The following is an 18,605-nucleotide window of genomic DNA, read 5'->3' as shown; positions in this document are numbered from 1 at the left end:
CAATGCTCATGGATAACTTTGCAGCAGGTTGTGTGTTAACAATAGCCAAAGGTTTTAAGGTTACCTTTCAGTCTCTTGAGGGCCTCGGTGCTGCAGACGTCCACCCTCATAGCTGCCAGCTGTTTCTCCTTCAGTGCCACCTCCTCCACAGAGCTGTGGTACTTAGAGAGGTGATCGATGAAAGCCTGGGGCTACATGACAGGACATTCAGAGTCAAACCACAATACATGGCAAGTCAGGGACAATTTCAACTCAACATATTAGCTTTGGAGTACAATAATTTATTTGAAGTATTTACAGTTCTCATAGTACAGTAGTTAATTTGGTATAAAGAGGATATGCAGTTAATTTTCCGAATACATAATTGAGATGGATAAATAAAAGAAAATAGAATCTATCCTGAACAGTGGGTGGTGGACACTTACGACAAACTCAGCAACAATCTTAGATTGAAGAGCAGCCTTAGGGTTGACTGGATCTGAAATGACATAACTTAGTCATTTCTTAACACAACATACAAGCATTGAACTGCACAACAATAAACATGATGCCTAATTCAATTTGACATTTGTGCAATTTCGAAAGATACTGCTTCTTTTGAATATCATGAAATACAGTGGTACATGTTTGGCACAGATTTACTCACCTTTAGGCGTCTCAACAGCAGCAGGTGACTCTTCTTTGACAAGACTGGCCCTCAGCTCAGCTATGAGCTGCTCTGTGTACACACTCCTCTCCTCCCAGATGGTTAATATCCTGTCCACTGACTTCATCACCTTAGAGTCTCCGACATTACTGCAGGACAGGAGGAGACAGAAAAGGTCATCACTGACATTGCACTGATGAGTAAAGTGACAGAGTTGCCCTGACCAGCAGTTCAAACCCTTTTTCCTATTCACTCAGTGTTCAGTTTATTAGGTAGTAGGTACACCCATCTAGTACCGTGTCAGAACCACCTTTGCCTCCAGAACAGCCCGAATTCTTTGGGGTATTAACTCTACAAGGTGTAGGGAGGAATAGCATTATGCAGTTGTGGCGGATTTGACGGTGGTACATCCATGCTGCAAACAGCCAGTTCAATTCTCATACCAAAGACGCTCTATTGGGATTGGTCAGCAACAATGTTGAGATACGCTGCGATTTGTTATTCAAATTAAAAGTCCAATGAATACTCGCCTTGTGTGATGATTTATCTCCCGCTTGTGAGACATTTCTTTTAAAAAAGGCACATATAAATAACAACTGCACGAGGACAGACAGTGACGACAGGCTGATACATATGTAACAGTTACAAATAGTAGCTAGCTAGAAATTGCGCAAAAATGAGTTTCAAAGAAAAGGGAAGTAGACAATGAATGTAGGGTGTTCCAGCAAGAGTGGACATCGAAATACTTATTTGATGTATCAGGGAAAGCTGTGTGCTTAGTGTATGAAGAGAGCGTTGCTGTCTTGAAAGACTACAACTTGACCCGACACTTCCAGACGAAGCATTCAAAGAAATATAGGAAAAATGTCTTCTGAGCAGAGGGCAAGTGCATAGAAAGAGTTGCTTTCTCAGTTGCAAAAGCAGCAAGGACTTCTCACAAAATTGCATTCAGCAAACGACGGAATTGCGAGTGCTAGCTTTGTACTGCCCCACAAAATTGCTAAACATAGCAAGCCAGTCGTGAGGACGAATTCATTAAATAATGTTTAATTGACTCTGCAGCAATACTTTGCCCCGACAAGAGCTGTTTGAAAATGTTTCCCTGTCAAGACAAACAGTGACACAGTGTGTTGAGGACATTGCTGAGAATATGGAATAACAGTTGAAAGATTTCACCTGTTTCTCCTTGGCCCTGGATGAGAGCAGTGATGCACGTGACATGGCGCAGTTGTTGATATTCTTACGAGGCATAACCCCAGACTTTGAAATTACGGAGGAGCTCGCTTTAGTGCAGTCAATGAAGAGCATAACCACAGGGAAAGATTTATTGGAGGATAATAAGTATGGTGCAAAGCTGGGACTGACTTTTGAAAAGTTATCCAGTGTGACCACTGACGGGTGCCCAAACATGACAGGAAAAAAAACATTGGCCTTCTGAAAAGGATACAAGATCAAGTAGCTGAGCAGAAAATGATTTTCCTGCATTGCATTATTCATCAGGAGGTGCTCTGTAAATGTGTTCTGAAAATGAGCCATGTTGTGGATACAGTCACTAAAGTGGTAAACTTCATAAGAGCAAAATCTTTAAACCACAGGCAGTTTGACTCACTGTTGGAAGAGAGATCTACGGAGACACGTAGATCTCCCCTACCACACAAATTTGAGATGGCTGAGTTTGGGGAAGGTGCTTAAAAGGGTCTGGGACCTGAAGTCGGAGATTGCTGAGTTTCTGCAAATGAAAGGAAAATATGTGGATTTCCCTCAACTGCAAGATAAAACATGGTTGGCTGATTTTGCTTTCACCGTGGACATCATGGCCCTCATGAATGAACTGAATTACAATCAACAAGGGAAGGGCCTTTTTGCACATCAGATGTACAGCCTTGTCAAAGCCTTCAAGGGAAAATTACTCCTCCTGACCCGCCAAGTAGAAGCCAATAATCTCACCCACCTCCCGACACTACTAGTCTGTTCCCTATCAGATGACCAACAGGAGAAGTATACATCGCTGCTGCGTGCTTTGAATGGTGAGTTCTCTCGTTATTTTGAGGATTTCAAAGTGCTGGAAAATGACATGCTGTTGGTTTCCTCTCCTTTCACCATCAATGTGGATAACGCTCCCACTGATCTGCAACTTGAGCTTATCAATCTTCAGTCGGATGCAGTGATTGGAGAACTAGTCAAAATAATGTTGCTGACGAGATTCTATGCATCTCTCGATGAACAAAACTTCCAAAGATTAGAAGTCATGCTCAAAAGAGGTTTGTACTGTTTGGGTCAACCCATGTATGTGAACAGACATTTTCAGTGATGAAATATAACAAGTCGCAGATCATCTCTTACTGACTCTCACCTCTCAGCAATCCTGTGCATAGCGACGTCAGAAACTATACCGGACGTCACTGCTCTAGTCAATGCCCATCAGTGACTTCCCTCCTCACACTGATTGAGTAGTTTAAATGGAATGTTGAGCGCTCTTTGTTTTTGTGCATACCCATTAACAAGAGTTCTGTCTGTGGTGCTGAATGCAGTGTACTTTCCCTCCATGTAGTTCATCGCATGTATAATAATGAAAATACCTACCAAAAAGAGACCATGGATGTGGTTTATTTCTGTGTATGTTAAAAAAGTAAAATAAGTAGCATGTCTGGATGTGATTTACAGTAGATATATCTGTCAACACAGTTATACACATGATGTATAATCCTGTAATATGATTCCGGCCCACGATGGCAAAAATATATTCTAATGTGGTCCTCCATGGAAAATACTTGCCCAGGCCTGCCCTAGACACTGTCAATGCTCGTCTGCCTGCTTTATATAGCAAGCCACGTGACTCACGGTCTGGAGGAGCGATTCATTGTTCGTGAACGGGGTGGTGTACCTAATAAACCGCGTGTATAGTGCACTACTTTTGATCAGAACTCAACGGACCCAGTCATTGACTTGTATGGTGGATAAACAAAAACATTGTAGACGTAGCTCAGGATCAGCGTTTTTATTGCAGTCATTTAAAATTATTTGAGGCGCATTCAAGTTACGACTGCCATAGGGAGGGAAACAGGCATTCTAACAAGCAGCCAATGCACAACAATTCTTGCTGCCGCAGGGAAAACAGCTTTTCAATCCTACTTTATTTCTCAACTCCTAAATATCCTCGAACTGCACTATTTTAAACCTGGAGTATAGAGCAAAAGCATGGTTAAGCACATTACCGCTCTGCAATTCACTTCGAGTGCATAGGGGAGAGGGGGGCTAAACGTAGCACGTCTGTTGTAGAGTAACTTGGGGTAAACCACCACTCTACTCCTAAATCATTTTTGGGGGAGTGACTTCAATTTTGATGAGACAGATTACATTTTTAGTTGAGCAAGAGTAGTGGCAAACAGGGAAAGCTTTCGGGGAATTTTTTGGGACATGAAGTGCTTTCTGTGAGAAGTACGAGCAGGGGGCGTGTTACCCAGGGTGGCGGTATAACCCAAGTTACCCTTACAGGTAGGCCTACATTATATTCAGTGTTTATGCAAGTTTTCTGGAAACAGAACTCCCAAGAGATTTTTTTCCCCCTAGAAGAAACACTGGTACAGATCTATGATCTGCTCCGTCTCCCTCAATACTAACCTTAACCATTAGTGCATAACCGACCCGTGACCAGCATCTAGGGGCCACTTCAACTAACAGTGTGTGGTTTACTCACTTGACCAGCTGGAAGGCCTCAGGGAGCACGTCGGCGAAGGCAGTACGGTAGACGATGGCATTTCTCCTCTTACAGTTCTGAATGACATCGTTGGCAAGGTAGAACAAATTGAGCCGATGCGAAGCCTCAGCTGCCAGGAGAAAATAGCAGGAAAAAGGGGGAGGGAGAGAGAAATAGTTCAATTGTAAACCACAGTGGTGGGACTGTAAAAATTGCGAGCATGACAAGTGTTACAAACAAAATACCATACAACTTCATATGTCTAGCCTTTCAGTACCCGACACTGCCACAGCATTAGGCTTATACAGGTAACTGCCAAAATAAAAGGCAAAATCAACAACGTCTCTTAATAGGGCAGTGGGCCACCACGAGCCGCCAGAACAGCTTCAATGAGCCTCGTCATAATTTCTACAAGTGTCTGGAACTCAAGCAGTGCGGCTTGGCAGGGTTGTGTTTCGGAGGACGCATGGCTCTGGATCGTTGCCTCTCCCAAGTCCGTAGGGGAGTTGCAGCGATGGGACAAGACTAACTACCAATTGGATATTACGAAATTGGGAAGAAAATTTTTTTTTTTTTTAAAAGGGTAAAAGCACATGGATCTCTATTGGATAAATGCGACACCATTCTTCCATAAGAAATTCCACAATAGGAGTTTCATTGATGGTGGTGGAAAACACTGTCTCAGGCACCACTCCTCAATTTCCCATAAGTGTTCAATTGGGTTGAGATCTGCTGACAGACGTCCATGGCATATGGTTTACATCATTTTCATGCTTATCAAACCATTCAGTGACCACTCGTGCCCTGTGAACGTGGGCATTGTCATCCTGGAAGAGATCACTCCCATCAGGGTAGAAAGGCTTCACCATAAGTTGAAGGTGAGCACTCAGAATGGCTGCGTATTTACTGCCGTTTAAGGGGTTGAGCGGATCTAAACCTTGCTAGGACAATGCACCCCACCTGATATCAATTTACTTAATATACATTATATACTGAAGTCTTTCCTTAATTTAGTCAGTTACCTGTACGTTGCTGGACACATTGCCTTCTTGTAACCAAAAGGGTAACTTTCCTGTGTTTCATACAAACTAGGATACTCTTCATCCTGTCCTGCATGGATTGACGCCATGTTTTGGGAGGTTTAACTCAGATGCAGGCCTGAAGCCTTACCTTGCACCGGGTCCAAGATACCCTGGCCTAGGGCGATTGAAAGTGGAACCCCAGTCTAAAGGCAGTGACAGAGCTTTTCCCAAGGCCAAGTAGGCTCTGGACAGAAACCGCAAAAGGGTCACTGGAACCACTCCAAAACATAAAAAAAAGTGAAAAGCTTAAAAACAGACCTGAATATTTAAAAAAGGACAAAACAATGCTTATTTTCCCTGCTTTCCCCTCGTCAAAACTAATCCCAACTTCTCAATACATTTAGCAGTTGATGACGGCATCGTCACCGCTACTGTCATGGTTGTATATAACACCAGGACAAAGCATTGCAAATGCAGGACAAATCCAAACATTCTATGGCGCTAATGCCCAAAAAAGATTTACACAAGAACCAAGATTACATTTATTCAAGGTTCTCATTAGCGTTCCAAGATAATTTTTCCTAAATATATTAAATTTTCAGGATGGAAAAACACTTTCCGTTAAACTTAAAATGACTGAAACCACATCTAAATGTATGTAGAAAAAGATAAATGGACCTATATATTTTTTTAATAACAATCTTAGAATGAACAATAACCTAAATAAAAGCTACAGTGCCTTCAGAAAGTATTTATGCCCCTTGACTTATTTCACATTATGGTTAGAGACAGAATTAAAAATAATTAAATTGAATTGTTTTCTCACCCATCTTCACACAATACCCCATAAGTATTTGTAGAAGCACCTTTGGCAGCGATTACAGCTGTGAGTCTTTCTGGGTATGTCTCTAAGAGATTTCCACACCTGGATTTAACAACATTTGCCATTTTTCTTTTCATGCATTCCCATAACATGATGCAGACACTACTATGCTTGAAAATATGGGGAGTGGTACTCCGTAAAATCCAACAACACAACACTATGTATTCAGGACAGAAAGTGAATTGCTTTCCCACATTCTTTGCAGTATTACTTTAGTGCCTTATTGTAAACAGGATACATGTTTTGGAATATTTTTATTCTGTAGAGGCTTCCTTATTTTCACTCTGTCAGTTAGGTTAGAATTGTGGAGTAACTACAATGTTGTTGATCCATCCTCAGTTCTCCCATTACAGCCATTAAACTCTGTAACAGTTTTAAAGTCACCATTGGCCTCATGGGGAAATGCCGAGATCAGTTTCCTTCCTCTCTGGCAACTGAGTTAGGAAGGTTGCCTGTATCTTTGTAATGACTGGGTGTATTGATACACCATCCAAAGTGTAAGTAATAACTTCAACATGCTCAAAAGGATATGCAGTGTCTACTTTTTTATGTTGACCTCTCTACCAGTAGGTGCCCTTCTATGTAAGGCATTAGAAAACCTTGCTTGTCTTTGTGGTTGAATCTGTTTAGGTAGTCGTTCAAAAATCACGTTATAGTGGAACCGACAGCATTTTACCAACACGAGATCTTAAAATCCGTTCATATAAACCCACAGAAAGAATAACAATTTTTACATTTTCTGACTAGCGCGCACTTAGACATGGTCATTTTCACATTTTCATTAATTCATAGAACATTTGGGAATTACGTATAGTCAGGCATTTGTGAAAATTCTATAGCAATATAGTGGGAAAGCAGCCGTGTGTTTGAACAATTAACACACACAGCAGTAAATAAAACATCTGTCCTGTCCAGGACTGCATTCTACCCAGACCATTGAGCCAATCAGAGCAACAGAAGGCCTATGCTAAAAAGCCAATTGCCACACAAATTTCACCATAATTCTAGCCTGAGTCCTGCTTACAAGCAAAAACTAAAGCAGGAAGCATCAATAAAAAAGTAGTCAGATGAAGCAGATGCTAAGTTACAGGAGTATTTTGCTAGCACAGACAGGAATATGTTTCAGGATTCTCCGATGGCATTGAGTACACCACATCAGTCACTATCTTTATCAATAAGTGCATCAAATGACATCATCCCCACAGTGACAGTACACACACTACCATTCAAAAGTTTGGGGTCACTTAAAAATGTCCTTTTTCTTTTTAAAGAAAAGCACATTTTTTGTCCAATGAAATATCAAAATGATCAGAAATACAGTGTAGACATGTTAATGTTGTAAATTACTATTATAGCTGGAAACTGCAGATTTTTAATGGAATATCTACATTGGCGTACAGAGGCCCATTATCAGCAACCGTCACTCCTGTGTTCCAATGCCACGTTGTGTTAGCTAATCCAAGTTTATCATTTTAAAAAGGCTAATTGATCATTAGAAACCCCGTCTGCAATTATGTTAGCACAGCTGAAAACTTTTACTCTGATTAAAGAAGCAATAAAACTGGCCTTCTTTAGACTTGTTGAGTAACTGGAGCACCAGCAATTGTGGGTTCGATTACAGGCTCAAAATGGCCAGAAACAAAGCACTTTCTTCTGAAACTCGTCAGTCTATTCTTGTTCTGAGAAATTATGGCTATTCCATGCGAGAAATTGGCAAGAAACTGAAGATCTCGTACAACGCTGAGTACTAGTCCCTTCACAGAACAGCGCAAACCGGGATGCTAGGCAGAGCTGCAAAGAAAAAGCCATCTCTCAGACTGGCCAATAAAAGATCAAACTGGGCAAAAGAACAGACACTGGACCTCTGCCTAGAAGGCCAGCATCCCGGAGTCACCTCTTCACTGTTGACGTTGAGACTGGTGTTTTGTGGGTACTATTTAATGAAGCTGCCAGTTGAGGACTTGTGAGTCATCTGTTTCTCAAACTAGACACTAATGTACTTGTTCTCTTGCTCAGTTGTGCACCGGGGCCTCCCACTCTTTCTATTGTGGTTAGAGCCAGTTTGCGCTGTTCTGTGAAGGGAGTAGATGTGAGCTGATGTGAGTAAGACCTTTAAACAGGTCAATATTCACAAGGCCACAGGGCCAGACGGATTACCAGGACGTGTACTCCGAGCATGCGCTGACCAACTGGAAAGCGTCTTCACTGACATTTTCAACCTGACCGAGTCTGTAATACCAACATGTTTCAAGCAGACCACCATAGTCCCTGTGCCCAAGGAAGCGAAGGTAACCTGCCTAAATGACTACCGGCAGCGATGAAATGCTTTTAAAGGCTGGTCATGACTTACATCAACAGCCTCATCCTGGAAACCCTAGACCCACTCCAATTTGCATACCGTCCCAACAGATCCACAGATGATGCAATCTCTTTGCACTCCACACTGCCCTTTCCAACCTGGACAAAAGGAACACCTATGTGAGAATGCTATTCATTGACTACAGCTCAGCGTTCAACACCAGAGTACCCTCAAAGCTCATCACTAAGCTAAGGAACCTGGGACTAAACACCTCCCTCTGCAACTGGATCCTGGACATCCTGTACGGGCCGCCCCCAGGTGGAAAGGTTAGGTAACAACATATCCGCCATGCTGACCCTCAACACGGGGACCCTCAGGGGTGCGTGCTCAGTCCCCTCCTGTACTCCGTTCACTCATGACTGCATGGCAAGGCACAACTCCAACACCATCATTAAGTTTGCCGATGACACAATGGTAGGCCTGATCACCGACAACAATAAAACAGTCTATAGGGAGGTCAGAGACCTGGCAGTGTAGTGCCAGGATAACAACCTCTCACTCAATTTGATCAAGACTAACGGAGATGGTTGTGGACAATAGGTAAGAGGAAGACACAGCGTGCCCCCATTCTCAAAGGGGTTGTAGTTGAGCAGGTTGAGAGCTTTAAGTTCCTTGGCGTCCACATCCAACAAACTAACATGGTCCAAGCACACCATGACAGTCGTGAAGAGGGCAGGACAAAGCCTATTCCTCAGGAGACTGAAAAGATTTGGCATGGGTCCTCAGATCCTCAAAAGGTTCTATAGCTGCACCATCGAGAGCATCCTGACTGGTTGCATCACTGCATGGCATGGCATGGCAACTGCTTGGCCTCCGACCGCAAGGCACTACAGAGGGTAGTGCGTATGGCCCAGTACATCACTGGGGCCAAGCTTCCTGCCATCCAGGACCTCTATACTAGACGGTGTCAGAGGAAGGCCACAAAAATTGTCAAAGACTCCAGCCACGCTAGTCATAGACTTCTCTGCTACTGCATTGGAAAGCGGTACCGGAGCACTAAGTCTAGGTCCAAGAGTCTTCTAAACAGCATCGACCCCCAAGCCATAAGACTCCTTGAACAGCTAATCAAATGGATACCCAGATTATTTGCATTGCCCCCCCCCCCCTTACTCTGCTGCTACTCTGTTTATTCATCTATGCATAGTCACTTGACCTCTACATATTACCTCATTTAACCGGTGCCCCTGCACATTTACTCTGTACCGGTACCCCCTGTATATAGCCTCGCTACTGTCGTTTTACTGCTGCTCTTTAAATATTTTTTACTGCATTGTTGGTTAAAGGCTTGCCAAAAACTGAAAAACACAGCTGAATGAATTTATGCAAATATGTAAACACCACGGGAGCCTTACACTTGAGAAAGTCACAATCCTATTGATCAAAAAAAATAATTAAAAAAAATAAAAAAGATAGGCTCTCTCCATCAGCTGCCAATGCACATTAATAAGATCAACTAATGCTAGCCAGAGTGAGATGAGCTAAAATCTAAACACGGGAACATCAGCTACACCCTCTCAAACTTTTTCAACTAGTTGACTGACAAAATTGATAAAGAAAATGGGGAATAGTAGCCCGCTAGTCCTTCTGCAGCCTACTCGCCAACGCATGCTTGTCCCAACCAAAGTTGACAATGGGAACTTGCCTGCCCACCCATTTGATCGATGCCAAATACATTTCATTGACAACTAAGATATGCTAACTGCGGATAACAGCTGTTCAAGTTCAGCATAGCTCGCTAGCAAAACGATTTACATTTATTGCTACCTAACCAAACACCTGCAGCATCTCCTGCTGTAGCCAACAAAAAATGATATGAAGGGGAAAAGTTGGACACTCACCCACTCCTCCAATGAAATAGCATTCTCCCAGCAGCTAGCATTAGGCTCAGTGTTCTTAGCTTGCTAAATAAATAGCTACATGAATAGGTACGCTAGCCCAGGGGTGGCAAATTCAATCTGCGCAAGAACAATATATTTTTTTTAAACTATGAATTTGCAGGCCAGCCATAGCCTATTTGTTTTCACAAAAACACATGCAACTATGACCCAAACTGAACGTTTTATTAGAAAAGTATGGCACTTTATAATGTCCACTTATGTACATATGATGCCGTTTATAGTATTTTAACATATTAAAACAAAAGATAAATAATATGCCCAGCCTTTGCTGCTATGCTTGCAGATGTGCATAACATGCTGTGGACCCTGATCAAAAAGTATGTAATAAAAACGTAGCTATGCTGTAACAACTGAAAACATGATTAAAAATGTTTTGCCAACCATTCCCAGCCCGCTTTTGTTCAAAATATTGAATCAGTGCATCTTGAATGAGTTGTGGCAGCAAACAATGTACCAGGCTGTGATTTACAACCTGATATACATTTCTTGGCAGTACAAAAAAATATTCCTGAGTGAATTATATTAATCGTCCATTGAACTGCATCCATCTATTCTGCCAACAATGCCTGACAGTACATCATGGAATTGAGTAAAATAGAACCCATTTTAAATACATCTTATAAATGTTGGTTTTGAAGCATAAACTGGGAATTTCTTTTGACTGATATGATTGTCTGTTTCATACCTGCAAAGTAGTTAAAACTGTCAGTTCTACTTTAAAACACTATTGCACAGAGTCCATGCAACTTGTGACTTGGTAAGCACATTTTTACTCCTGAACTTACATTATTTAGGCTTGACATAACAAAGGGGTTGAATACTTATTGACTCAAGACATCACAACTTTTAATTTGTAAAAACATTACACTGACATTATGGGGTACTGTGTGTAGGCTAGTGATCCAAAAAAAAATATCTCTATTTAAAATTCAGGCTGTAACAAAGTTTGATAAATGTTAAGGGTATGAATACTTTCTGAAGGCACCGTAAACAGTCAGGGGAATTGACAGTTCCTCAAGTATTCCGATCACAATTTTTTGGCTAAATCAATACTTCCCTGCATATTATGTGAGTGCCTGCACATTTGACCAGTCACTGCATTATTTCCATATAAAAAGTCAAAAATAGCAATATTATAGCATAAACAATTTTTTAAAATAAATGTTTAAAAGGCCTCGGAATTTTAACCAATCACTGCACAATATGGTTCAATCAAGCCACACGTCAACAAACTTATTCCCTCAGCACGTGACAAAATCATTGGATATTACCATGCAAATGATCAGAATTGACTCTGCCATACCAAGCATTTTTGCCCGCACATATCACAAAAATATCTCGCCGAAATCCTGGAGGGACTGTTTAGAATTGTGGAAGTTGGTTCCTGTTTCAGTCATGTCTTTGGCCACGGTCACATTGGTCAAACAAAAACACACAAATGATTGGGAGGCACTATTTGTCAACCACAATGCAGGTCATGGCTGCATAGTGCAATTGGCGAGAAGCAACTGAAGCGACTTAAAGGTGACTTCATCAAAAACTGTATGACCTTAAACCACATGGTTTTTGTAAAGCTCCTGCAGTCAACACGTCGCAAGTCGGACCATTTTTATACCCATAATGCAACACTTTGGAAGCTGGTGATCAACGATGGTCTGCTTGCTAACTTATATTGTGACATTATAAAGGCAGGTAGCCACTAGTGATGGGGGTCTCTCTGCTCTCTCTCGTCCCTCTGCAGCAGACATGCACTGAGTGTACAAAACATGAATATTGAGTTGCACCTAAGTATCATGATATCGTGCCGCGAGGTCCCTGGCAATTACCAGCCCTATTAGCCACTATGACATCAACCCTGTGATTCAGACGTCATATACAGCCAGGCAAGGCACTTAGCCACGATAAGATCATCAGAGGTGTTCTGAAGTCATAGGCTAAAGAGTGAGGCAGTTAGCCACTATTAGCCCACGTCAACACATTTATTCTGTCACACCATAAAAAGGCAGACACTATATCAAATTAATTTATGTTTTTTGGCGATATTCCAAATGCCTGTATCTGCATTTATTTGTTATTAGGAGTGTTTATGTCCGCTTGCTCGACTGTTGTATTTTTGGTCTCTTCTCCTTCGCGCACCATCCCATTTACGCCAGAGATCTGTATATAATGACGAGATGCAGGTCTCTGCCCTAACAATGGGAGACAGTTGTTGTCCCAAAGTCGGGAAGGCAGGCGACAAGCTTGGACCGTTTTTAGCGAGAGTGAAACCTCTCGCGTCGCCTGTTCCTATGATTTACACACACGTATTTTAGCCAAACACTTATACTAGCCCTCTAGTCTTTCATTAAATGTGCAATGACCATAAAACATAATTATAAAGAATTGGCAACTCATTTTCATTCTGAAAAATAAGGTAGGCCACTTGAATTCAACAACTGAACAAAGTGGACAGGCTAACATGCTTTGCAAACACACAGAAGGGTGTGTTCATAACAATTCAACTGTTCAACCTTGTTAGTTAGCAAATAGATCCAAATTGTCTGAACTTGAAATAAAGATTAGCTGGCTTATTACTAGCACGTGGGCTTGAGATTTGTATTTAATTAGGCAAGTCAGTTAAGAACAAATTGTTATTTACAATGACGGCCAAACCCGGACGACGCTGGGTCAATTGTGCGCCGCCCTATGGGACTCCCAACCACAACCGGGTTGTGAGACAGCCTGGAATCGAACCAGGGTCTGTAGTGACACCTCTAGCACTGATATGCAATGCCTTAGAGCGCTGCGCCACTCGGGAGATTGTTGATGAGACCTGTGTTCATTTTCTATAGCCTTACGCCTGGTACAAGAAGTGAATCATTACTGAATGTGCATTGTGCATGGTTCTAGTCAAATAACTGAATTTATATAGTGTGAAACATTTTTATAGCTTATTCGCAGTTAGTCAGCAACTCTACATAAAATAATTCTCTCTGGGTGAGTGCCAGCTCATGTTTTTTTTATTCGTTTAGTTAAATTGGGAACACAAAAGGGCATTTTAATACACTTGAAAGCCAGATTAGTGATTATCGCCAAAAAAAGCAGGTTAAACTATTTTGATAAAATAATGTAATTATTAGTGGGTCTTATGGTTGTGGAAGGCTTATATTTATCCAGGGTATAACTTCACAAGCTGTGAATTCATTAGACTATTTCTGACTGTTTGAAATGCAGTGACCATTAACTGTACAACACTGATTTAGAGAAAACATTTTTTTTTTTTTTATGTTTTAGATATGGTCGAGTCACATAAGTTTGAAAAAATATTATTTTTAGGCCTAGTCACCCAGCCCTAGCAGACACTAAAGCACTTAAAATTTGAGCTAGGTCGAGGGAAACCTGCCAAATTTCACAACTGGTGCCAGCTCGATTAAAAGTCGGGCTGGTAATGCCGTTCCTATGCAACCACCAAGCTGATCACTGCTGGATGCTGACAACGTTTAGCTAGCTTGTCTGGACTTGTTTCTGTTAGCTAGCAGATTGACAAGCAAATATTGCAGTAGTCAGAAATGACACGAATTACCACCATAGCTGGATCCTTCATTACATTTTTGCACTACACAATCTTGTATGAGAAGTCTGCTCTCAAATGCTAGTGACCTAACATTAGCTAGCAAATCAGAGTTAAAACAAGCTATCTAGCAGGAATTGTAGCTTGCCAGATCGTATTGAAAGCTAGCTAGCGACATCATATCAAACCTGTCTAGTTTGCTTGGTTAGCATGCTAATAGCCAATGTCATGGCAAGCAAGGTAGGAATTAAGTTAGCTAGCATGTTATGCTAGCGACGACGCAAATCGTTTAGCTAGCTAGCTAACTTCAGCAAGCTAAATGCATGGCTCTGAGTCTGGCTTGTACTGGCAGGAGTATGAGGTAATGTTAGTTACATTATGGTGAGGGTGAATTAAATTCAACATCTTGCTAGCTAGCAACATTAGTGAAGCCAGCTGCAGTCACATATTGGCTACCTTGCAACATGACATCATTTCTAATTATCTGCAAGCAGTGGAAACGCAACTTGAGCTAGGCCACCAAGTCCAGCCCAACCTGGGTTGATTTCAAAGTGCCATTGGAAGAACCTCTAAGGTTTCTGGCCTACATTGGTTCTTAAGTGAAATCCCCACAACCCGGGGCCCCGGGCCATGCAAAACAAACTCGCCCTTTTAGCCTCCATCATACAATTTTTAAGCATTGCCAACATCAGCTTCTGGTGCTGAAAGGCCGGAGCACCAGCAAACTTAGTCATGGTTACTGAAAAACTCAGAGCTCCCCCTCCAAGGCAATCACAACAACATCCTGATACTTATCTAAGCCTGGGTGAAAATACATACTTCCCTGCTGTAGTAACAAGACCAGGCATACCATCCTAACACTGTACTCTTCCTCAGCCAATGGGTATAAACTAACACGAGTAATTAGCAGGCTATGCATTTTGGAGTGAGTGAACAATCACTTGTGCCTAAACTAGGTCAATGAAGGAATCATACAAAGACCCCTTCACCAAGTTGCACTGCAATACACCTTTAGCACGTCGGCTGTGGCTTGGCCCTTCAGTGTAGCCTATGAATGATCGCTCAGTGTAATAAAAGCCCATCACTGTTGATTCAGGTTCTATCAGCATTTGTCTTAGAACAATGCACAGAATAAGCCTAGCCTAATTAAGCTTTAACACCGCAATGAACGTCAGGGAGGGACTGCTGTTCACACCTGGCATCGCAAACACAGGGCCTGCCGCCTGACTGAATATTCAATCGTTGAATTTCAGTGATGCTTGAATCTAGTGCATGTGTAGTGCTGTGAATTCATAAAAAGCATAACAGCATTGACCAAGGTACAGTAATGTGGACGAATATAAAGCACAATGAACCAATCCATCCATTGGATCCTTCACAACCACCAACATATTTAAATATTATGAGGTGTGCAATAGCTTTCCCCCCCAGGCTTTCACAAGCCGTACCTTCTTCACTCTCACATTTTTAACTCAAAGAAAATTACCTAAAAAAAATAAAATAAAGTGCAACCTACAGTTGCTACATTCATTTGGGGACTTATAAATTTATGATATGTAGACCTACCCATTGATTCTTTAATACCTATAAAAATGCCCCAATGGGCTTAGTTCAACTGTCATACCCCATTAGAACCCAAAATATAAGCTCCCATGTTTGTAAATGTAAACAAACTATACCTCTTCAAAACTAATGTTGATGATGGATTGTCAGTGCTTTCATCCATCGCTTTGTCTATGAATTTGAGTGGTTACACTTACCATATTATTACCGAAACATTGGCCGGGACAATTCTTCGTTATTGTGTCAACTGCTTATTGCTGCTTTAAAAACTACATATGAACAGCATCAAACAGTCATTTAGAGTTACATGCTGACCAGACCAATCAAGCACGCACGCATGTTGATTTTGTCCATCCACACCAGACACGATCAGGACACTCAGGTTGAAAAGTGTAAACAAAATCTGAACCAATTGTATTAATTTGGGGACAGGTCGAAAAGCATTAAACATTTATGGCAATTTAGCTAGCAAGCTTGCTGTTGCTAACTAATTTGTCATGGGATAAATACATTGGGTTGTTATTTTACCTGAAGGTCCTCTACTCCGACAATTAATCCACAGATAAAAGGGTGAACTGAGTTTTTTTCCCTAGTAATCGCTCCTCCTTCGGGCTTCTTCTGACTTTATATGGCGTTTGGCAACCAACTTTAAGGTGCATTACCACTTCCAACTGGACAGGAGTGTGGACCTCAGTTCATCTTTCAATCACCCACATGGGTATACGATCCTAAAAACCAATGAGGAGACGGGAGAGACGGGACTTGCATCGCAAATAAAACCAAGTTATATTTTACATGCGTGAGCAGTGTGGGTGCAATGATTGAATAACATGTATGTGTACATTTATTTTGCAACGCGAGCGGTGAGGTCAGTTACGTTATTAAGTCACACCTCTCCCATCTCCTCCTTGGTTTTTAGGCACATATACCCACGTGGGTGATTGTAAAATGAACTGAGGTCCTCACGCCAGTCAGTGATGGTAATGCACCTTAAAGTTGGTTGTCAACCACCATATAAGGTCCAAAGAAGAAGCGATTACTAGAAACTAAAATCGGTTTACCCTTTTATCTGTGTATTAATTGTCAGAGTAGAGGTCCTTGTGCATTTCAGGTAAATTAACAACCCAATGTTTATATCCTATGACAAATGATCTAGCAACACCAAGCTAGCTATTACCATAAATGTTTGCTTATCAACCTGTCCCCAAATTAATAGTTGGCTCAGACTTTGTTTTGATATTTCAACCTGCTAGTCCTGATTGATTTTGTCCTCCAACTCCAAAATGCCTGTGAGCTGTCTGGTCTGCATGTTAGGCATACTTTACTAGTAACTACAATCTTAAAAAATAAATAACATACAGTTTCTAAAACAACACACAGCACATAATGACAAATATGGACTACCAAAGCTTCATTGTCGCTAACAAAAAAGCAGAGGAAAGCATACAGCAAAAGCAGCACAGCATGTTCTGGTCTCCGGGACACCTGAACAACAGTACATTCAGGCATCTTCAATTATCGTACACAAGCATTATACACTCCCTATAGGCCTACTACAACTGAAGCTCCCAAAATGGTTGGTAATTTCCTGAGGAAGGCTAGTCTACTCCTCAAAACGTACCTATTTTTATTGTGCAATAACTACTATGTAGTTAACAGGAAGTTACAGTAAACTCAATAACATAGTAACTTTTATAAACGTGTAGGCTAATTACTTAACTATTTATCTAACTAGTTAACATGTATTTTGATTGTTACTGTTTGACACATCTAAGTCCAACTGATTTAGGGTGTTAAACCAAGGATGGCAAAGGCTTCAAGAAATGTGACAGTCTTAACAGGAGAATAGCTAACGTTAGCTAACAACTTTACACTAACGTTAATTCTATGCGTAGAATACTTGCTCACTGCAGCCATTGTTTGTCAACAACTGACCAGACACGTTATAACAAACATTTGCTAGACAACACAACTAGTAACGTTAGTAGTGATAGCATGATCTGGCTGACACTGCAAGTCAACATTAGCTAACTTGTTAACTAACTAGCTCCACATATGCGCACTCCCGCGTTACTTAACGTTACATAAGAACTATAAGATACATTACCTGATTTAATTTCACATGACATCCCTGTGTTGTGCACCAATGTCACTAACTAGATACTGTTAACATTCGCTAACCATAGCTACATAGGTTAACGTAAGTAGCTAGCTAACAGTTACCTAGCTAAAGTTAGCTAACCTAGCAATATAACGAGCGATAAGCTAGCCAGGCAAACCAGATATCGTTAGCTAGCTAACATTAGCAACTCACATTTCCTCAACCATTTAATCCAGTAACGAACGATAAGGCTGTGGTATTTCTTGTTCTCAATGCACCAATTTGATAGTCCTTGAATTGATTCCATTGTGTTCGACACTCCTTGAAACCGTCGGTCCAACGTTGACTCCAGAGCTACAGGCAAACCACGACTTTGGCCGCTTGACGCACCTGATCCTGCAGCCATCTTCGGGCCTTGCACTGCCAAGCCACACATAAAACAATGAGCCAGATATTTCAGCGGATGTATAAGTGTGAAGCATCCGGTTGGCGTCGATTCCTCTCGCTACCAAATATGGTGATGAGAGAAAGCCCAATGGTCGGCAGTAGGAGAAGATGGCGCGAAATTCAGCTATTTTTCCCTTCGATTAAACATTTCATCTCCATACAGTTTTCTGTTTCCAAAACTATAATCTGTAACAAACAGATTGGACTGCGTGTTGTAGACTTTACCCTTTGCCAAAGTGTTTTTTTAAGTGCAAGGGGGAATTTAGTTATTGCACACGCGCACTTCATAGAGTAGGCGTTCCCTAACGGAAATATACAAATAAATTCCAGTACGCGCCAATAGGATCTCACTAGCTCGTGCTTGGCTCTGCCCACCTCCTTGCTTGCACCATGATTAATTTGCTCCCGTTGGAAACAGGGTCTTCTTCGATGAGGTCCA

At 41.5% G+C, this 18,605-nt stretch overlaps 1 protein-coding gene across 1 annotated transcript in view; it reads right to left on the bottom strand.

Annotated features, from left to right (window-relative positions):
- Positions 1-18,387, bottom strand: part of rprd2a (regulation of nuclear pre-mRNA domain containing 2a) — a 33,653-nt gene extending 15,266 nt beyond the window's left edge. Inside the window, exons 1-5 of the mRNA XM_045694613.1 lie at positions 17,933-18,387; positions 4,344-4,473; positions 647-795; positions 426-478; positions 65-191 (exon numbers count right to left, since the gene is read on the bottom strand). Coding sequence (XP_045550569.1) covers positions 65-191; positions 426-478; positions 647-795; positions 4,344-4,473; positions 17,933-18,155 — 682 coding nt within the window. The 5' untranslated portion in view covers positions 18,156-18,387. The remainder of the gene's footprint in view (positions 1-64; positions 192-425; positions 479-646; positions 796-4,343; positions 4,474-17,932) is intronic.
- Positions 18,388-18,605: the final 218 nt, after the last annotated feature.

Source organism: Salmo salar, chromosome ssa14 (genome assembly GCF_905237065.1).
Source record: "Salmo salar chromosome ssa14, Ssal_v3.1, whole genome shotgun sequence".
Taxonomy (NCBI): domain Eukaryota; kingdom Metazoa; phylum Chordata; class Actinopteri; order Salmoniformes; family Salmonidae; genus Salmo; species Salmo salar.
The sequence above is the reverse complement of the archived record's forward strand: the minus strand, read 5'-3'. Positions and strand labels throughout refer to the sequence as shown.